Consider the following 22346-nt stretch of genomic DNA (forward strand, 5'->3'; position numbering starts at 1 on the left):
CAAATATTTAAATTAGATTTGAAGCTCTTGTTGAAAAAGAAATTAGGAAATCAAAGGTGGAGCTAGCCTGACTACATTGTCACCATAATTCTGCATGGCAGTCAGTGAGCCAATTATGCCTTGATGCTGACAATATGAAGGATTTTTATTTCATTATGTCATTTCCTCAGAAAAACAACTCCCCTTTTTACAGTATGCGGGGATGTGTGCCATTATGCTTGCAAAATTAAAAGAAAAGAAAGAAAAGGAGGAGAGGGGATGGCGTAATTAAATTCTAGGAAACCAAGATGAAGAGGCAAGATTTCATGTCGAGTCTCCCTCTCTGTTGCGAGTGAACTTTGAGGGACCCAGTGGCTCTTTGCTGTGCCGTGTGAGATCATTCACCTCTCACTTCAGAGGGCGAAAAGAAACTCATACCCATCGCTGCCGGCCAAAAGTAACAGCAGCATCAGTCAGAGAGGAGAAACTGAGAGCGAGTCTTCACTCCGAACGCTAATGGAGCGTTTAAAAAATCAGGCAATCACAGTGTGCTGCACAGACATCACCAGCAGACCTGTTTTTTTTATTTTATAGAGACTGCAGAGAGAGGTGGCTTGAATATCACAGACACTGGCCGGGGTCCAGAGCTTTCTTGCTTTCTCTCTTATCTTTAATTGAGGCTTCACTGTATTCCACTTTAATTTCCCTCACTGATATATAGCTTGACACATAAATGGAAATAGTGCAAGCTTGTGACAGACAGCTTCTTTATAGTAGGATGGCTCCTCTGGTCCAAAGGAAAGTCATTTCCTCTGGTTCTGCGAGGAAGGAAAAACTGCTGACGATGTCACCGTGACCTCTCTCACTGTCTCCCTCCCTCTGTCCCTCTGTTTCTCCCTCCCCCTTTTTTTTATTTTTCCCGGACAGGAAGTCAGGTTTATGATGTCAAGCTGTTTCCTGAGGACCCAGTCGAGCTGATAGTGGGGGAGGCCCTCACCCTGAACTGCACAGCGTTGGTGGAGTTCAACGCAGGAGTGAACATTCAGTGGTCTTACCCCGGCAAAGAGGTATGTCGCAGCAACAGCTGGACGCATTTTGTGCAGCATCAGTAAATAAAAACCTGAATTTTCGACTGTTTCTTCTCACCAGACGAACAGTTGGGTGGACACTAAGCCCCATCGGGAAGCTCTGTCTCACGCCACAGAGGCTGTTAGCATCCTGACCATCCACAGTGTCAATGTCACAGACACCGGCCCGTATAGCTGCAATGTCACCAGTGTGGACACAACACAAACCCAAACCCAACAAACTCAGGTCATAGTTTATGGTAAGCACCCGCTCAGGACAGTGCACATTTACTACTTGGCCTTCCTCTTGTTCAATAGATCAGTCTGTTAAATTTCATATTAATCATGAGTATCTGTGTGTGAGGCTGTACGTAACGGTGTTTTGAGCTAAATGCTATCAACATGCTGACAGTGACAATGCTAACATGCTGATGTTAAGCAGGTACGATGTTTCCATCTTAGTTTAGCTTGTTAGCATCCTAGCATTTGATAATTAGCACTCAACACAAAGTACAGCTGAGGCCGATGGGAATGTCATTATTTTTGCAGGTATTTGGACAACCAAAGTATTGTACAAATTGAACTGATGATGGTGCTAGAGGAAGGATAGATGTCTGTACCAAATTTTATGGCAATCCATCCAATATCTTTAGAGAAATTTCACTTAAAACCACAAATATGAACCTCATGGGAACCTCACAGGGAAAAGCCAGTGGATCATTCATCGTCAGGGGACCACGAATGTCTGTAAATTCTTGGCATGGCAATCTATCTAATAGTGGACCAAAGTGATGGCCGGACAGACCAACATTACCCTTCCTAGAGTCATGCCGCTAGCATGGCTAAAAACAAAGCAGGCCTATGTAACTTACAGTTACTGGACACTGGTAAATGCTAACATGTAGTGTTATAATAGCACCGTGTAACAGTATGCAGCCGACTCAGTAATGTCTATTATGGAGCAATATCAATGCAGCTTTACTTTGCTACCATTAGCTTACTTCAGCCACCATAAGCTACTGGTCATATCAGACCAAGAAAGGCTCTACTGGAAAAATCCTGAGGGTATTGAATTGAGCAGGGGTGCATTTTATTGCTTCTAAATTAAACCTAAGAAGAATAAATAATGTATTCTTTGAGAAGTGATATAGTCTTGCTTTAAAGGAATGCACTGCCAAAATCTATCAAATATTTACAGTAGTGCTGCAGGCTTGAAGGGTGGCTCTGATTTCAATGGTGCCCAGAGTCACAACAAGAAAACATAGAAACTAATCAAACCACTCCTTGCATCTTTAGCAATTGGCAATGCAATGAAGTGAAAATACTGTATAGATAAACAGCGGAGTGATTTGAGAAGCTGACTTACAGCTGCCTTGAGTGTTTGGTGGAGATTGTTTTAAGCCATGAGACTCGGACTTGGACTTTCTTTATACGAGTGAATGTCTGTTCTTCCAGAAAAGCCCTTTATCAGCCTCAACTACAGAAATGGACCGGTGGTGGAGGTAACTGCTGGCCAGAAGTCGTTCAAATTACAAGTAAATGTGTCTGCCTTCCCCACGCCTGAAACACAATGGTAAGATGAGACTCTCTGGTGTATTCATTAAATGTAATGGGCAATTTCCAAAAGCATAATTAGGCCTCATACAGCTTAGATTTGCAGAGCACCTCAGCTGGAGCGTATCCTGTACTGTAGCAGCTGTGCTTTGTGTGTGTCGTGTGCAGGTATAAAGATGGAAAGCTGATAAACCAGCGCCCAGAGTTCAAGATGAAAAGGATGAGGATGCACCTTAACCATGCTTTGGAGATTAAGGATGTTTGTCGGGAGGATTTTGGGCTCTACACGGTTGTGCTGAGGAACAGTGCCGCTGCGCTGGAGAACAGGCTCAACATCACACTCGTCGTCAATGGTAACTAGTCTGTTGGTCTGTGAACCCTCAGCGGGCATCACGCCAGATGTTGTGTGTATAAAACAGTGGATGTGCAACAGTTAACATTCCTGCTACAAAACTCTAGAGGTTTACTAGTTTTCCAAGTCAGGAACATAGAGTGTACGCACAGCTGTGGAAGTAATATGATGAAGAAGTGTAGCATGAGTTGGTGTTTGAATTTGTGGAAAAAATGCTAAGAAATTTAAAAACCAAAAGTTGAAACATTGCATCGATAAACAAAAGATGCAAAGGTGATGGTGACAGGTTAAAAGATGGAGCTGTGTGGCCTATTTGAATCATTTATTAATTAATTTATCATAAATGATAAATTGGGGGTGGGGGTACAATGAAATGCCATTAGTCATTAGTCATAAAGCTATGGAAGAGTTACTTTTTGGGGTTATTAATATTAGTATTAATGTTGTACTCTCAATGTAAACATTTTATTTTCATTAAAATTTGCACCACATTTTGATGTAATCATACCAGTTGAAGTGGAATTTGAAGCATTGCATTTGATTCTTTATTCTCTTATTTTATTTTTATCCCAACCAGGTTTTCCTCTCTGTTTTCTTGTGGTGTAGTTCTGCTCTAGTCGTGTTTTAGTTTATCTTATCTTATTCTGAAGACATTCAAACCAGATTGCCAGGAGAATCAACATTTCTCATTGCTGTGTAGAGAAGTATGAGGGTGATTTTCTCTCTATTTGTGTTAGCCCTGAGACTGACTGGCCACTAGTCCAGAGTGTTTTCTTGTTCTTCCCAATGAACATATACTTGGATGGGTCTGTGACCCTAAATATTATTTATTGGCTCTCCTCCTCCACAGTTCCCCCACAGATCCATGAGAAAGAAGTGGCAGATCCATCCAGTCCTTACCCCAGTGGCAGCAGCCAGACTCTTACATGCACCGCCTATGGTCTCCCGGCTCCCAACGTCAGCTGGCAGTGGAGGGCCTGGGGCCCGTGTGTCCTCAACAGCACTCGGAGCAGACTGTAAGAAACGCATCTCTCCCAGATACTCACACGCAGGGTTTTTATTTTCAAACTCTGTGTAACCAGTGTGGGAGCAGATAAGGTTTGATCGAACAGGACAGAAAAGAGGAGTGGGATGCAGTGCATGAAGCATTATGTGAGCACCAAATAAGAGGAAGAGGTCAGTGTGAAATTATCCTCTGGCTCTGAGTGAAGAAGAGAGGGAGGAGATGATTAAGAAAGAGATGTGGAGGTGGGTGAAAAGAGCAGAGATAAAGAGGAAGGTGGAGGAGAAGTAAATAGAGGAAGGAGAAGACGAAAGGAAAAGTTTGTCTGTTCAATGTCCAACTTGCTTCCTCCTCCTCGCAGTAATAATGTGCCTGTTACCGATCCGCCATGGTTCACCTCTCACACAGCAGTCTCACTCTCTCAAATACATAGGCCAACACAGACACTCACTTATTCAAGTGTCAGAAATGCACATAAACCACCTAGGTGTGTTTGAGCCCTTCAGGGTGCTATATATTAGACACACACACACACACTTAAATGCACACATAAACACTGACACACACACACTTATTGCCAGGCATCTCCCTCTGCTTTTTCTCCTTTTCCATCTCTGCTGAATCCCACAACATGATATAATGGATTCTCTAGACAGCCACATAAAGTAGATGTCAGGTATTTCCTATTCCTTCAAGCCCTTCTGCTGAATAAATATAATATTCACCTGCCTCCATCTCCCTCAAAGGCTTCTTTTTTGACGTTATTGCTGTTTTCTTGACCTTTCCATGTGGGCATGCAACATGAGCGCACACAAGAGGCGTCTAACCTGTTCATAGAGGCAGTACGCTCTGAAACACACAACAGTGGCAGGTTGGGCTCATCTTCAGCTCCTGCTGTGCAGTTCTGTCTTATGTACGTCTCGTGACATTTCATAGGCACTGACTGAGGCACGGCTGTGTTGACCTTTTTTTTGATCTGATGGTCAAACATGTACTGTAAAACAAATAAATCTTGGGTCACAGCATTCAAACCAAGCAGGGCTGCTGATGTGTCCTTGAGCAAGACACTGAATTCACAACTTTGTTGTTTTTGAGAAAAGGTCTCTGCAAAGCTTATTAGTCACACTGCATTGACAAATACATGCTCACACGGTCAAATTGTGGGAACTCTACTCCCATTTGGGGTGTTAAGACTTGTTTTTAATTTAAGGAATAGTCTGTATGCTAAATATGAAGCTATTACCAAGAGACAGTTAGCTTAGCTTAGCTTAAAGACTGGAAATAGGGGGAAACAGCTAGCCTGGCTGTATCCAAAGGTAAAAACCTCTGTTTAATCCGTACAAAAGCCACAAGTTGTGTTTATATGTTGGACTATTTCCTGGCCGGGAGTGGCAACTTCCTGGAGTCTTGTTGTCACAGTAAGGTTGCCGGGCAACTAGTGGAGAATCCAGAAAGTCTCCACAAAACAAAATAAATATAATATGTTAATTAGTTAGCTTTAGAGGTGCAGGAAGGCTGATTTTCTTTACCTTTGGACAGAGCCAGGCTAGCTGTCCACCTATTTCCAGTCTTTATGCTAAGCTAAGCTAACCATCTCCTGGTAGTAGTTTCACACATAGCATACATATATGAGAGTGGTATTTTCTCACCTAATAGGCAAGAAAGCGAATAAAGGTATTTCGCTAGCGGCTCTGTGAGGCTGTATTTGGTGCTGTGGTGCTTTGAGCTAAATGCTGATGTTTGGAAAGTATAATGTTTATCATGATAGCCATCTTAGTTTAGTGTGTTAGCATGCTAACATTTGCTAATTAGCACTAAACACAAAGTACAACTGAGGCTGATGGGAATGTCATCAGTTTTGCAGGTATTTGGTCATAAACCAAAGTATTAGACAAATTAAAATTTTGACCTTGATGGTTGTGCGATCACCAAAGTCATTAGGATGAATCCTCTGGGGACATTAATGTCTGCACCAAATTTCACAGCAATCCCTATTGCATGGATTGATCTTAGATAACAGATATTTCAGTCTGGGCCAAAATGGTGGACTGATCAACATTGCCACAATGTTAGCCACACATGGCTAAAAAAAAGCCAAGATGGCTGCCGCTGAACAAACATCTGTGTATTATGTTGAACTAGAAGCCATATTTTGGATGTTGGAACTAGCTACCTAGCCTAGCAGCCTACCGCTATGCCACACGTTTCGTCGCTCTGATTGGTTGTAGCATCCAGAGGCATTTTGGTCTGCGCCCGTTGATTACTCCCCTTGGAAATTGAAAATGAACAGAGAGGTTCCAGACTAATTTGCATTTGCAAATTGATACCAGGCTAATGAAATAAGTGTGCGGCTGAAGAATTTAAACTCCTTTTTATGTCATCAAACCCCAAACCAGAGGACACGACTTTTGAGTCCTCTAAGGTAGCCATGAACGTAAATCAGTGCAATGTTCTCCAAAGTGACAAAAACAAGTGTGTGTGTGTGTGTAAACATCAGCTATTATTGTATGTTATACTAATGGTCACGACCAGAAGTTTGTTGACAATAAAATATTATGAGGGAATGACAACACAAGTTTATTTCTCAATGTATATGTACAATAATTCATATTTATTCATGAAGTATGTGTACTGTTTGTACACTATTAAGAGACTAAAATGAAACTGACCCTGATTACCTTCTGCCAATGTAGAATATGTGAGTGAGAAAATGCAAAACAAAATTTCATTTCATGTTTCATTAGTTCTGCTGTGATGTTCACACTATGGATCTTCATAATAGAAATTGATACCATAGTTTTTTTCCATTAGATGCCAGGACACTTAGTCATAATTGCCTTGGCTTTGGGATGCGAGCTGATGTTTGAATCTGAAATGCAATCCAGTGTGTGGGAAAAGAATCTCATAAAACCTCAGGATGTCTGGTTTGATGTGCTTCTGAATTCTCCCCCCACTGCCCACTCTCTGCCATGCATGTCAATGAGGGGAGATGTCACGGATGTGTCTGTGTTTCTCTCCAGGGTCCGACGAGACAGGAAGGGCCGGAGTGACAGGATCGCAGACTGTCAGAACTGGCAGGACATTAACACGGAAAATGCTGCGAATGAAATCGAGGCTATTGAGATGTCCGTCGAGGTGGTGGATGGCAGACAAAAGGTTAATCACGGCTGTTTGATTGTGGCTGCCATTCTATGTACAAGCCCACCTTTTCATGAATTCGAAGAAATGAATAATATCATAATGCGATTATGTGATTGTAGAATTGAAATTTCAGTAAAAGAATGACAGAATATGATTAGGACGTAACCCAGAAAAGAGGACATTTATGTAAGTGGACTTATCCATGAACTGTGATGTTTTTATGTAAGCGTCCCAAATTCTGAGCTCCATAACAAAATTTGTCAATCAAGAACCATTTCCACAGTAGAAATATTTAGAGCAGTCTTCCTCTGCAGACTTCCTGTGAGGACTGGTTATAAACACATCCAGACACACATGCAACGGGGCACTTGTGCACAAAGACAAGCTTGTACATTTATAAACCACAATCATAAGAGAAAATGATCACATGCACACGCACGCAAACATCCTCATGTTTTTTCAGTCGCACCTGAGTGAGTTTGCTTCTTGTTGGCCCTGTCAGCACAAAATCTGGTTTGTATCAGCTCACAAAGAATTACATGACAGCAGACGGCACTTCCTTTTTAAAATGTGTGCGCGTTTCCTCCAGATGAATTAAAGTCTTATCCACCTTTTCTCACCTCGCAGATAGTGAGCAGGCTTCAGATTCGCAACGCCAGTGTTTCCGTCATGTACAAGTGCTCTGCTGAAAACAAAGTCGGCAAAGACGAGCGGCTGATCTACTTCTACGTAACCAGTAAGTATGTCGGGTTGGATTGATAACAAAGAACACCGAACACAGAATAATTAAAGGGTCTGTTCCCTCCAGATCCCCTGTAGTGGTACGTAACAATGCAGATAATTGTGGTTTTATTGCCTTCTGCCTTCACCCCATTACAATAGAAGTGATTCGAATCTGTGGAGCTCACAGCATTGGAAAAGTACGTTTAAAAGATTCAGCAGCAGCATTACTTTCTACCGAAGAACATGGTTGGATTATTGAACCGGCCTCCTGAGCACAAACCCAGTGGCCCAACAGGAAACAGAAACCTCTAGTTGAAGCGACTGCTATAAGCAACTTTCACTGAAAAGTCACAGGGCTCAGATCAGAGTCCTGATCATGTTTTTTAATACTGATCCTTTAATAATTAGTATCCAAATCTGATTTGAAATTGATTTTTTGTATGTTTTTGTGCATGCTAAGATTAAAAGAAGGCTAAAAATACTAATTGGTAAAGCAATTTGAATATGTTTGACAGCAGAATATCCCTCTGCTCTGGTAGTTAGGACTTTTATGTGTCTGTGCCCAAAGCCCGACTGACTGATTATCTGTCCAGGCAGAAGAAATTATTCTAATGAAAACTGTTTGATTGGTCTGTGGGTTATCTAGAGTAAAAGGAGTCATTTTGTTGTTGAATTTTTTTAAATGTCATTTTCCAACGCTATGAGCAACTCGAACATGTCTATTTTATTAGGGTGCAGGTGGACCTTACCTAACCCTTCTCCGTGTCTTCATAGCCATCCCTGAGGGGTTCAGCGTGGACGTCCAGCCCTCGGAGAATCCCCTGGAGCAGGAGAAAGTGTCCCTGTGCTGCAGCGCTGACAATTACACCTACGAACAGCTGCAGTGGTACCGCCTCGACCCCAAGGCCCTGCAGGACGAGCATGGAAAGCCCCAGGAGCTGGACTGCCGGAGCGTGCACCTCTACGCGCGCACCCTTGACGGCCAGCTCTCCATCAAGGAGCCCTCCAACAGCTGGGTCCTGGACTTCACCATCCCCGCCATACAGCTGCGGGATGAGGGTCATTATGTGTGCGAGGCTCAGAGCAGACGGAGCGGGGAGAAGCAGTGCCTGTTCAGATACATCTCTGTCAAAGGTGAGAGATAAAAGAGATGAAAGCTCCAGACACAGACACACACACACACACACACACACACACACACACACACACACATCACCAGGAGTAGAGAGTAGTCACTCTAACCACTGCTAATTATAGAGGAAAGCTCAACCCATGGCAGCGGAAACACACACACACAAGGGTCGCAGTGGAGCTGCTGAGATGCTGGAGGCTTAAAAATACACACACTCGCAGAGAAGTGCCCACGCAGCCCGATACCCACATCCACACATAATGGTCAGAGTACCTGGTGTTTGCACAGCATCAATATGTAGCGACAGAAAACACAGCTGCAGGGCCGAAACACACAAATTCATGCTTCATTCATGCTGTGTGCTGTAACCTTGCATCAGTGCCTAGAGGATAAATGTATATTTTAATGGGATTTCTTGACTTTTGCCCTTCTTTTCCAGACCTTTGGGTAAATATTATGTACATTTACAGTCCTTGGGTTGATATTGCACTGTTCACATCAGTGCAGACAAGTCAAGGTGTTTATTTCCTTTTCCTCCTCCGTCTCTCTCTCTCTCTGTCTCTCTCTCTCTCTGTCTCTCTCTCTCTCTGTCTCTCTCTCTCTCTCTCTCTGTCTCTCTCACTCTCTCTCTGTCTCTCTCTCTCTCTCTGTCTCTCTCTCTCTGTCTCTCTCTCTCTCTCTCTCTCACTCTCTCTCTCTCTCTCTCTCTCTCTCTCTCTCTCATCACTCTCTCTCTCTCTCTCTCTCTCTCTCTATCACTCTCTCTCTCCATCTTTTGGCCTCTCCCTCTCTCCGTAGCCCTGGAGGCGCCTCGGTACAAGCGCAGCCTCACCAACCAGACGGTGAACGTGACCGAGTCTCTGCGGATGGAGTGCGACGTGGAGGGCAGACCTCTGCCCCGCCTCTCCTGGTTCAAAGACAACCAGCCTCTCCACCAAATGTCAGGTGCATGAACACACCTACACAGGTGACACACGCGTTTACACAACAGCACGGCCGCCCACCCGCCAACCTCAGCGGCCTCACATACGTGCACACACTCTCACACGCCAACACTTCACTTCCTGTTCAGGTGAGTTTCCAGCAGGATCTCTTACATTCTGGCTTCACATCAGATAAAAGAGCAGAAACAATAAGCTTTGTTAATATCTACTCACCGACACCGACAACTTCTGGCAGATGTTCCCGTTGTTTTGTTGAACTTTTGTTTGATAAATGGCAATCCAGCTATTAAAAAGCCAACATGGGAATGCACACAAGATACACAACCACCCACCAGCCCACCCACGCACCCACACTGTTGAACAAATGTGTCAAACCGAACCAGAGACAAGAATGCATGTGCACACCCACACACTCACATATATAAAGCCCTACGAGCCGCTGGACATGGCTCATTAGCTTTGTCAGCGTGCGTCTCTTCTTAACATCTGAAGGGGGGGGGGGGGGGGGGGGTCAATATGGGTCTGAGTGACAGATGATGCTCTGGTTTCACTCAGAGGGGGTGCTGGGCGACAGGATTATAAAGGTATATATAAATACTATAGTGAGGTGTGACAAGAATTCCAGAAATGTTGTTGAAAACGTTGCTGAATTTATGACGTGAGAGGTCAAGGAGTGCTGAAGTGTGTGTGTGTGTGTGTGTGTGTGTCACTAATCATTGCAGGGATCCAGCTGCAGGATTCAAACCGCACGCTGAGTATCCAGCGGGTCAGAGAGGAGGACGCCGGCCTTTACACCTGCACCGCCTGCAACCAGCGTGGTTGTGTCCGCTCCTCTGCCGCCGTCCGGGTCATCGGTGAGACAGCCACACACACTCACACACACACACACACACACAGAAACAGACATACAATCACAGAGAGACACCTGAATCCGCTCACACACTCTCACCACCGACGTGCTTTTTTCGAGAGCACTCAGGCCTGAAATCACAGTTGCCCTCGAGCTCACACAAAATGTACAGGTCTGGATTTTTAGTCACTCACCTCTCGCTTTTCACTGCGGCTGTAGTTTTTTGTGCTTTTTGTTATGTACAGCTCTCCACAAGACAGTCAAAGTCATTGACCGCTGGGACACTTGACAATTCATAATGAATAATTTAATGGGTTTGCTGGAAGTGGTCTCATGATGTATGGCTGAATTGATTAAACAGCCCTTTCGCACATTGATGTAACCTAAAGATTTCAGTGTAAAGGGGCTTGTGAGAAAGCCGGCATCAATAGTTTGTAATACAGCACCCCCTACAGTTGATAAAAAGTAATGTCATCAAAGAGAGATTAAATAAAGACCTGTGAGAGGATAGAGTGGTTTCTGATACTTCAAAACATTTGCACCTAAAGTTTACTTTCTTCCTGTTTACTTTCTTTCTTTCTGTCAAGGTTCAAGTGACAAGGCCAACGTGGAGATTGTTATCCTCATCGGGACCGGAGTCATCGCTGTTTTCTTCTGGGCCTTGCTCATCCTCATCTTCTGCAATGCGAAACGGGTCAGAAGTGCGCCGCTTTTCACTGCGTTGTCTGTGTTAGTGTCGGCATGACGGAGACACTTTTAACCTCTGACTCACACAGCCGTTTGTGGGCAACCAGTTTGATCTCTGAGAAAGTCTATAATTTACTCGCTGACAGAGGCACTGGTATCTGCTGGGAGCGAGGCCAATTAGTCTTTTTACTGCTATTAGCCATAACAACAAGCACGACTGTAATGAGGCCCAAATTGCTTTTTATTTTTCCTCACTTCCTCACATATTAGATTGCCTCACACGGTTGCTCAGCAGCGATTCACAGTGTGGCACTGTCATTGACAAACAAATTTATTTAGAGGTGGCTCTCTCTTACAGCATCTCTTATATTTTTGTCCCCTTTGTGCCCTACATGAGATCTCAAAATGTACCCCCCCCCCCACAACTAAAAAATCTAACAAAAACACTTATTTAAAAAATGAAAATACTGAGATCTGGGACGACCTCCAATATCAGCCTAATAGCCAGTCACATCACACCAGATCACATACTCCTCTCATCATCTTTAACCCTTTAAAAGCAGCAGATAGTTTAATGAGCCAGTAGCCTCCTCTATATTTGTACACTGTATGAACTTGAAATAGGTGTGAGTTCTTAGTTGTGTAGAAAAGGCACAGAAAGTCAGTCACCATTGGATCCAATTGTGTATGAAGGTTTAAACAGTTAATGAAGGTATCGTGCATAAAACTGCGCACTGTACGTCAAAAACTGTACGTAATGCACATATTCCTGAAAAAGAACGTAACACATTGTGACAGTCTCATCATTATAGGCTTATCAAAGTGATAGCGAGTGGGCACCTCAGCCAACAAGCCTTGAAAAAGGCTCGGTAGGTGGTCCGAGCAACTGAAAGTTATCATAATCTGTTGACAACATGAAGGGAGCTTTTGCCCCCACAATTTGCATGTATCACTATGTTTTTCCCCAACTCTCTCTCTCTCTCTCTCTCTTCATTGTGCACCCTACACTACCTTGACGCCCCTAGCATATGCCTATACTGCCAATGCAGCACCTGGCCCTGAAAGCTGTCCAATAGTAAAAAAAATTTAAAAAAAGAAAATGGTAAAAAAAAAAAGCATCATTTGCTTCCAGCTTGATCTAACAGGTGTCGTCATCTTAAGTTAAGTTGATTTCCCCACACCTGAAGACAAACTCTTCAACTGAAGAGAAAACATCACAGTTGCCAGAGTTATGTGTTCAAAACACACCACAGTGGTTACTTTCTTGCAGTCTTGCAGCCGTTGTGGTCGCCTTTTTCCTTGTAACCTTTTCCTCTTTCTCTGCTCATGTTATTTGTTCTTTGTAGTTGTGTTCCCAGCACCTCATTCACCATGTTCACCGCTATTCAGCCCACTTCTTCACCTTACATTAGCTCTCTCTCTCCCTCTGAACTTCAGGTTAACCCGGCGGACATAAAGACAGGCTATCTGTCAATCATTATGGACCCGGGGGAGGTGCCTCTGGACGAGCAGTGTGAATACCTGCCCTACGACTCCTCGCAGTGGGAGATCTCCAGAGACAGGCTCCGATTGGGTGAGTGACCGGGAAGGGTGGGAGCAAAGGACGGATGGATAGTGGGATAAATTAGTGAATGGGAGAAAGGGAGAAGGGGGGGGGGGGGGGGGGAGTGTGAGGAAAATGGCAGAGTGAATAGATGGATGAAACTGAATTAGTTTTCCATTTCCAGAATCCTTAATGGCATGAGTTTGGATCGCAGCCAGCCGGGCAAAGTGCTGCCAAGTAAAGTGCTAATGTTAAATATGTGCTCATTCCCAGCACAGCTTTGTAAAAACGCCCCGAGGAAAAGCATCTGTTCCACGACAGCAACTTATGGGAACATGTTGTTTTCCAAATGCTGCAATTGAGATTCTAATGCCTCCCCCTTGTCTATATATGGATGCCAGATGCATTTACATTTTGCGACTGCTCCCAACCACAACTGTTTGTGTATTCCAGTGAGACTAAAAACCAAGCCTGCATAGATCAATGAGCATGAATATTCTGTCTCCTGACATAGGGAAGGTTTTAGGCCACGGCGCCTTTGGGAAAGTAATTGAGGCGTCAATCTACGGCATCAGCAAGAGCAACAGTTTGGACACAGTGGCTGTCAAGATGCTGAAGGGTGAGATTTGTCTTTGTGTATGTCCTGCATTTATATTCTGTATATGAGTATTGTAGGAGGTTTTCTAGAGAAGCCACTGACACACACCTTTGTCTGTGTAACATATGACTTGGACGATGTGCACATATTATATACACATGCAAAAATATAACAACAATATGTGTTTCACGCATAATGTTCCATGTCTGTGGGTGTGTGATTCAGATGGAGCCACAGCCAGCGAGCATAAGGCCCTGATGTCAGAGCTGAAGATCCTGATTCACATTGGTAACCATCTGAATGTAGTGAACCTGTTAGGAGCCTGCACCAAACCAAATGGTGAGTAACACAGATATGATATATAACTTTGTGCAGTATTCATGTAAACACCTCATGATAAATGACGTTGGTCTTCTTCTTTGTCACTTTTTTCTGTTTTGAAACATATGTTGTCATGCTTTTGGAGATCGTTTCCTTTGGCATATTCAATTGAATTCCTTTTCTATGAGGTGTTTACATTATTCTGTCTACCCCCCTGCAGCTTTTTTTAAGAGCAAACCGACGGAGAAAGTCAAACAGCTGGCTCTCTTTTTCACACACCCCTAATTATATGTCCATACATCAGTTTTGACCTGTAGAGCACATTTGTGAGGGGCGTAACATCTGAAAATGTTTACCCAGTGTATCCTAAACAAAAGCAGAAATTTAGCCTCACTGCTAAACTCAGGCAGGAAATGCTTGACGAATGCCAGCTCTCACTATTTTGAATATGGCGTGACTCCTAAACAAGAGGCAGACAACAATGTTAAAAGTGTGCTGAAACATTTGTAGCTTTTCTCATACAGTACTGTCATGAATAAAACAAAGAAAAGGGCTAATTAAACTGTGTGTATCACCAGGTCCATTGATGGTGGTAGTGGAATACTGCAAGTATGGGAATCTGTCCAACTTCCTACGAGCCAAGAGGGAGTTCTTCCTCCCATACAGGGTATCCAAAACACTGCAGACGCTGAAGCAGTTTCTACCGTTTGATATTTATTTGTTCTGCTGTGATAATGTGACTCTGAATGAGACTTTGAATCCTCTTTGCTTCACTTAAGCCAATATTTCTGGCTTTGCCTTGTTTCCTGTCGTGAACATAGTTTTCTTCTCACAAATTAAAACCTGTTTTAATGTCAACTTCTTTTTTTTATATTGATTTTGTTTCCCCACTTAGGATCGATCCCCTAAAACTCAGAGCCAGGTGAGACGGATGATTGAGGCGGGTCAAATGGACCAAAGAGCCCGCCACCCGCCTTCTCCATCCTCCTCTCCGCTCAGCAGTCCTCAGAGTCCATCATCCAACGCGCCCGAGCAGAATCCTTCTGTGGAGAAAAGTCAGTCTGCTCATTATTTTAACTCATGGTCTCGTAACTATTGCAATTTCTTTTCTCCTCCTTTTGCTCTCCCTGACTGCCCTCTCCCCTCCTCTTCTCTCTCCAGTGGAAGACTTGTGGAAAACTCCTCTGACAATAGAAGATCTAATTTGCTACAGTTTCCAGGTGGCTCGTGGGATGGAGTTCCTGGCCTCCAGAAAGGTTAATTGTCAACATTACAAAGACAATGAATGAATGAGCTGTGGTGCAGTGTCACCAGAGGCAGTAGCTGTTGTAGCCTGGCTCATTCATCCTTTCAGGCCTTTGTGCTTTTTAATTAACCACTGGACTGTAAACTAGAGCTGTGCCCCCTTTCCATGCTGCATACTAATTCTAAGCTGACTATGTAGTTTACACAGGAGAAATGACTAAATTAAATATATTCCATAAAAGTCTGTATGAATACTAAATCCAATAGATCTTTCTTTTGCAGGTCATGATTTAGGTTTAGGTTTGATTCAGGTTCAGTGGTTGTGAATGCTTGTGTGCCTGTATGTGTCAGCCCCGTGATTAACTGGCGACCTGTCCGAAATCAGCTGGGATCGGCTTCAGCGCCCCCGCGACCCTCTAAAGGACAAGCTTGTATAACTGATGGATGGATTTGAAAATGTACATTTTAAATGTAAATGTTGAAATAGAAAATTAAAAAAATAGATTAAATCAAATTACACATGAAATATGATACAATTTTCAATTACATTTTAAATCAAATACAAATTGAAATAATACAATTAAATTAAATTAAATTTAAATGGACATTTAGCAAATACTCTATGGGTAATCTGTTGACAGCAAAGAACTCAGCTTTATTTATTTATTTAATTGGGTGATTGTTTAATGTACACTGTTGATCTGAAGAGCGCGTGTTTGGTTTGAGGAATAATTCTCACTGACAGCTGAGATTCTTTTAAGTTCATCGGCTCTGCTAAACACTGTGTGCAAACTGCCAACTCAGCCAATTTCAAAATGCGCTTTTAAAAGTTCATTATTGTTGCATTTTTCCAAAACCCAAATTACGCCCACTATAACTGATAATGAATATCAACGATCTGACTCTGAGCAGACTGTCGGGTTTTAAATGACTCCCTGTTGGCACTTTACTTGACAGCTTTGTGAGTGATGTTGGATCTCCTGCTGTGATTCCACAGAGCTCAGCCCGGCTGAGACAAAGTCCAGTACCAGTTACACACACGCACACTCACAGATGTTAAGGCAACAGATTATTAAAACAGCCATCTCTCTTTTTACGTCCAAATCATATCTGCAATTGACTCATCAGAGAAAACAAGGTGGAAACAGGGCGTGCAAACATACACAAACACACACACACACACACACACACACCTGTACGCAGGGTTATGATGTATGTGTGGCCATGTGTGTGTGTGTGTATCCACAGTGTATCCACAGAGACCTGGCAGCCCGGAACATTCTCCTGTCAGAGAACAACATCGTGAAGATCTGTGACTTTGGCCTGGCCAGAGACATATACAAAGACCCCGACTACGTCAGGAAAGGCAACGTACGTCACTCTTACCCTCGTTACGCTCTAGAGATCTCCATCTACTGAGGGGAAGCATTAAACTCCCTTTTTGTGTGTGTTTTTAGTCACCCACATAATGATTAAATTTAAAGGCAGGTGTCATTTCCCTTTATGTTTAGTTTGTCTGGTGTCTGACTGTTCTCTCAGGCTCGTCTGCCTCTGAAGTGGATGGCTCCAGAGAGTATCTTTGACAAAGTGTACACCAGCCAGAGTGACGTGTGGTCTTTTGGAGTTCTCCTCTGGGAAATCTTTTCTCTGGGTAAAGACAAAATCATCATCTTTTATGAAGATACAAGATTTGTGTAGAAAGCAAAGGGGCAGAGTTTTGATACAACTAGCAGCTGTTTTTCAATCTCTCCTCCTGCCAAAACCAACTGGGAATGTATTTTATTCAGGAAGAAATCTTCATTACTGTTATCCAAACACACAATAACTTAACCTGACATGCTAATGAATGTCTCGTCCTCCTTTTGCACACCCTCAGGTGCGTCTCCGTACCCGGGAGTACAGATTGACGAGGACTTTTGCAAACGACTGAAAGATGGCGTCAGGATGAGATCGCCAGAGACTGCCTCCCCTGAAATGTAAGTGTAGGCTTTAATTTGTCTTTTCTCACTCACCTACCTCTTAAAGTAAATGATATTTTGCTGTCAAATAAGATTTATAGCCCCTAGCCAATCCCAAGAGCAAATGCTAATCTGCTCATAAATAACTTTTAAATTTAAGAGAGGAAATGGCAGCAAATTTGTGGTTGAGTCTGGTAAGTTGAAGACCACAGTGTCTTCTTTGTTGTGACGGTGCTGCCCTCTGCTGGTAGATATGGCATCATGCTGGGCTGCTGGCAGGGTGAGCCCAAAGAGAGGCCCACGTTCCCCGCACTGGTGCAGATCCTGGGAGACCTGCTGCAGGACAACAGCCTACCTGTAAGTGCACTGCTTGAGAGACATTTTTTTTTAGTTTGTATTGAGTTTTCAGGACTTAATTCAATCTGCAATAAATTCACTTCAGGACGGGAAGGACTACGTCCCTCTGAACCACTCACAGAGCTCAGAAGATGATGGTTTCTCACAGGCCTCATCGCGGCCTCCATCTGAGGAGGAGCTGAGACTGGCCTGCAACACTCTGCCCACAAGGTACTAATGCATGTCGTCCTTCAAGACCCCATGAAAAGGAATGACCTCAGGAAAATCATTGAATCTTTAAAGCCTTGTTTCTTACTGTCAACAATCCCATGAAGAGACCACAACCCATAATGAACTGAACGAGTACTGTCTGTGTAGCCAAACGCTTGATATGTCTTATTCCCTGCTACCATCAGAACACATCAGTAAGCCACACTGTTGCCCTGGGTGACATGCTCCTGAATTACCATGAACACACACACTCACACACGCCGCCCTGCTGCCGTAAATACTCGCTAGTGCTCCAAATCCACAGCTGAAAATAGTCCCCAACAAACGCTCTATTTAGTCCTTTTTCAGTTAGGTTTGATTAAAACTACAGTGCCCAGCTGTGTTAGGATTTTCCTTTTTTACCTGTTTTAAAACTGAAAGAGGGCTGAGACCCACAGACAGGCTCTCATCTCAGGAAAGTTGCAAAGTATTGAGCGACGGATTGATGCTGATCATTTTGTTGGTCATGAGATTTTTATGGGATGGGAAAATACGTTTTTATTACCCAGATGTATTATGTCTGTATTTTGACATCTGGTGTTTGCTTTATCTTGTGTACTGAATATTTTCAGCCTCTAGGCTCTCATAATGATAATTAATCAAATGAAACAAAACACAAAATATTGTGCTCATATTCTCACCTACTCTATATGTTTGACAGTTTCTCATGTGTCTCCTGGCTTTCTCTATGTCACCCAGAGGCTCTATCATGTATTAATCTGATCCTCGTTCATACCTCTTGACCAGGTATTATAACTGCGTGCCCTTTGCTGGCTGTGTGTTTGTGGGACCATCCAAAATGTGTCAGCCCAGAGTGAAGACATTTGAAGAGTTGCCCCTGGAGATGCATCCACCGAAATCTCCTCAAGTAAGCTTTTCAATCTTCTTATCAATGGCTGAAAATGTGAACCGGCTGGTGACATTTTTATGAATGTCATTCGACGTCTGGAATTTTCTCCTCAGATAATTACCAAAAATAGTTGCGGCTGCCAGAGGCAGACACAGCAGCGGGGTCAACCAAAGGCATTTAATTCATGTGATGTCCAACTGTGTCTCTTCCCAGGACAACCAGACAGACAGTGGGATGGTCTTGGCCTCAGAAGAATTTGAGAGAATTGAACACAAGCACCGGGGTGCCGTCTCAAAAAGGTTAATCATACAAAATGATGCATATTACTGTCTGAAAGTGAAAGTGACACAAAAGAGATGTACAACGTGCTGATTACTCACTGTGAAACGACACAATGACTCTCAGGTCAGAGTTATATTAGTAAAGGCTACTTTTATAGATGTCATGTTGACATGTGTTTCAGAGTCAATATGAGAGTCGCTCTCTCTTGCTTGGAAGTGTCTAGAGTCACTCACAGCCTCATGTGTAGTGAAACTACTGCACATTTCCAAACAAAGTAAGCATCAGTCTCAATTTATGTATGAGTACGCAACATGATCTGAGTCATTTGAACCCAGGGTCCATATTTCCAAATGTTTTTAGAATTACATTTAACAAAAGCTCTAAATAGCCAACACGGCAAAAAAAAAACTGCTGAAGCTAAAGAATAAGCATTTATCAAGCAGCTCCCTCCTCCTTACAGCAACGTGGAGGAGAAACAGCTCCCAAGTGATCACATGAATTATCATGTGTGCTCCGAGCAGGAATAGCCAGCAGGAGACAAAGATGGACCTACTACTACATATGTTATTCTACAAAAGCCTGTATGGAAAATGTTTTAAGTTAATTTTAAATACGTGAAATTACTCCCCATCTCCTGCAGCAATGGTCTTTGGAAATTAACAAGGAGCCAACAACCATATAAACAGGGATGTAATCACAGAATAAATGGCTGAAATGGAAACAAAACCAAACTGGAAAAGATTTATGGAAAGAGAAAACATAAATTTGGGCACTGTCGTTTTTTAGCAAAGTTACTGGAACAGGAGGAGATGGCGTATATATTTTCAGCTCTAGTGAGTATTTACAGCAGCAGGACGGTGTGTGTGGGATGAACTCAAAATAAACTAGTGCCCAGGCTTTGGCTACACAGACTAGTTAGTAGAATCAATTAATTGGTTTTGGTCTTTTCATGGTATTTGCTGACATTAAGAAAAATATAGAATATCAGCGAGTTCATAAGTAATTTGGATTTTCACAGATTTCTCTGTTTCAGCAGCAGTTGTTTGTGAACTCATGGCTACAGACATCTCTGTATCACATACATGTACTATTGCAAGTCTGCCTTAGTAGTCAGTAATAATGCTGAGCTGTTTTTCTTGCTCTGTCCTCAGTCGTATTGGCAGCAGCAGCAGCACAGAGCCTCTGACAGCCTCCCATGGTTCCCTGGGGCGAAGCAGCAGCGCCGGCAGCTCCAGGCACCGTCCCCATTTCTTCAGCCAGCTTTCAGGACAGACCTTTTACAACAACGAGTACGGACACCTGTCCGAGGAGGGCTTCTGCGACTTCTTCTCTTCGCCCGACGCCCCCTGCCTGGCCTCCTCCAATGTGTAATCTTCCCAAAGATGCAGCCCGAGAGAACGGAGAGGGTTGTGGACAGCTCGGGTCGAGGCAGGCGTGTAGTCTTTAGTAACATCCCACTTCTGACATGTAACTAGTCATTTATTAATGGAGATAAGGTTATAGATCCTTATGACCGGAGCTGAATCCCTCCTCTCTCCTCTGGGGCCGCTGCCTCAACAAACGGACTGAGATATATGTGCCTGAAGTTCCTCTAATAAGCCACTGGGTGGCAGCATTATGACAAAAACCAACCCTAAGTATTGTCTATTCTCACATTTATATTTTTATCTTTTATATACAGAGTATTCTTCCTTTATTTGTACAAATTATGACTCATATGGGAAGAATTAAAGACATTTATCTTCTTCTTGCCCTTCTCTCCATGATTAATATGAAGTTGGAGCTGTCATTATTCCAGCGAGGTACATGTTTTAAGTCCAAATTTGCATTTGTCGCGGTGTGTTGAATTACAGGTCCACAACGAGCTAGTCACAAGCTCTGTGATGATCCATGTAACGGACCAATCGGCGAAACGAGCATTGATATTTGTGGATCTGTGTCACTTAGTGGAGGTGGAGACGCTTGGCGGCACCGTGGATGAGGAGTAAGTGGTAAGTGACGGAGGTAAACAGAGGGATGTAGGGCGAATAAAAGGAGTGAGTCACACTAAGCACCTCTTATCAGAGCTGGACGTAAGCATGATGACAGCTGTGACAGCCTAACACCCTCTTACATGCTCACATCACAAATGACAACCTGCAGGGTGTTGACTGCCAGCTGAGGGAAATGAGCAGCAACTGGGTGCAAAGTCCACTTCTCACACACACACACACACACACACACACACACACACACACACACACACACACACACACACACACACACACACACACACACACACACACACACACACACACACACACACACACACACACACACACACACACGACAAGTTTCTATGAATAATTGTTGATAAGGGTACCTGGATAAACTCAGGTAAACTGTCGGTTGAAAAATAGTTCAAGCTGACGCCTTTGAACTGAAATAATTGCATTTTAAACCAGTAGCTTGCTTCTTTCTTACTCCGTTTCAGGACAGAAATATATAATCCTTCCTTGTTAAACCTCAATTTAGTAGGCGAGTACTCCCTTTGTGACCTGTTAGATAAACTGTCAGAATGGATTCAAAATGAGGAATTAAAACCAAAGTAAAAGTTAACATAACAGGTAGAATAAAGGCAGGTAGCTTATAGAAATCTGAAGACACGGAGCGTACAGCAGTGATTTCTATGGTACCTTTACTTGAGGAACACATAGCATCACAGAGTCATTTGAGACAGGAAAGGAAATGGGCGACCTTTACAGTATAAAGACCAGTTCTGAGGGCTTGTGATTACATCTTGGCCTACAAGTTCTCACCTTACAAAACCAAATCTTCTTTACAATTTACAACTTCATGGAAACACAATAAGGAAACAAATTCATGTACCGTGTAAAAAATCTAACTAAATCAAGTTACCTCTTAGAAAAAATAAGACATTCGCTATGTCTTTTGCAACAATTGAAATGGAATGGAAAAGTCAAAACTAGGACCTTTATATTTGGTATATATAACTGGAACGATCACTGTATTGAAAAGAAATCTCTATAAAGTGAATCTACCGTAAGTTGTAACATGCATGAAAGAACCTGTGACAGTACTGGTTTTAGTGGCAGCCACTGAAGCAGAAGGACAAACGAATGAGAGCTGATGATAATCTTGAATGGTGGAACAGTAAACATAAAAAAGGCACACAGTTATGAATACTGGAGATAAAATGGATGGGTTGAAAAAATAATAAAATGTAGTTTTATGGACGGCTTGAATAACTGAAATACTTTAGAGTTCAGTCCAGTCTACACAACACAGCATGGGCTTATAAACCAGATCACTTTCTTCAAATGATCCCTCCCTTTGGCAGCATCGGGCAAACAAACACAGTACGGTTAGACTGTCTGAAATGATCCTTTTGATGAGCACCAGTTATGTCCTTTTGTCTGTAAATCATTCAGCCGTAAATTGAACATTTCCCTATGATTGAATATATGTGGAGATTAGTGTCACATGGTGCTAGCAGCAAATTTAAAACATT

The 22346-nt window shown here is 43.0% G+C and overlaps 1 protein-coding gene across 1 annotated transcript in view; it reads left to right on the top strand.

Moving 5' to 3' along the window:
* flt4 (fms related receptor tyrosine kinase 4) overlaps nucleotides 1-20531 on the top strand; it is a 40692-nt gene extending 20161 nt beyond the window's left edge. The window contains exons 6-30 of the mRNA XM_070912922.1: nucleotides 907-1046; nucleotides 1129-1306; nucleotides 2502-2619; nucleotides 2769-2953; nucleotides 3803-3968; nucleotides 6976-7111; nucleotides 7724-7832; nucleotides 8594-8953; nucleotides 9750-9896; nucleotides 10618-10749; nucleotides 11333-11439; nucleotides 12870-13005; nucleotides 13490-13594; nucleotides 13799-13912; nucleotides 14473-14561; nucleotides 14790-14949; nucleotides 15056-15150; nucleotides 16388-16510; nucleotides 16679-16790; nucleotides 17016-17115; nucleotides 17349-17454; nucleotides 17540-17664; nucleotides 18451-18571; nucleotides 18767-18852; nucleotides 19987-20531. Of these exons, the coding sequence (XP_070769023.1) occupies nucleotides 907-1046; nucleotides 1129-1306; nucleotides 2502-2619; nucleotides 2769-2953; nucleotides 3803-3968; nucleotides 6976-7111; nucleotides 7724-7832; nucleotides 8594-8953; nucleotides 9750-9896; nucleotides 10618-10749; nucleotides 11333-11439; nucleotides 12870-13005; nucleotides 13490-13594; nucleotides 13799-13912; nucleotides 14473-14561; nucleotides 14790-14949; nucleotides 15056-15150; nucleotides 16388-16510; nucleotides 16679-16790; nucleotides 17016-17115; nucleotides 17349-17454; nucleotides 17540-17664; nucleotides 18451-18571; nucleotides 18767-18852; nucleotides 19987-20206 (3470 nt within the window). The 3' untranslated portion in view covers nucleotides 20207-20531. The remainder of the gene's footprint in view (nucleotides 1-906; nucleotides 1047-1128; nucleotides 1307-2501; nucleotides 2620-2768; nucleotides 2954-3802; nucleotides 3969-6975; nucleotides 7112-7723; nucleotides 7833-8593; nucleotides 8954-9749; nucleotides 9897-10617; nucleotides 10750-11332; nucleotides 11440-12869; nucleotides 13006-13489; nucleotides 13595-13798; nucleotides 13913-14472; nucleotides 14562-14789; nucleotides 14950-15055; nucleotides 15151-16387; nucleotides 16511-16678; nucleotides 16791-17015; nucleotides 17116-17348; nucleotides 17455-17539; nucleotides 17665-18450; nucleotides 18572-18766; nucleotides 18853-19986) is intronic.
* Nucleotides 20532-22346: the final 1815 nt, after the last annotated feature.

This window comes from Enoplosus armatus, chromosome 10 (assembly GCF_043641665.1).
Source record: "Enoplosus armatus isolate fEnoArm2 chromosome 10, fEnoArm2.hap1, whole genome shotgun sequence".
NCBI lineage: Eukaryota > Metazoa > Chordata > Actinopteri > Centrarchiformes > Enoplosidae > Enoplosus > Enoplosus armatus.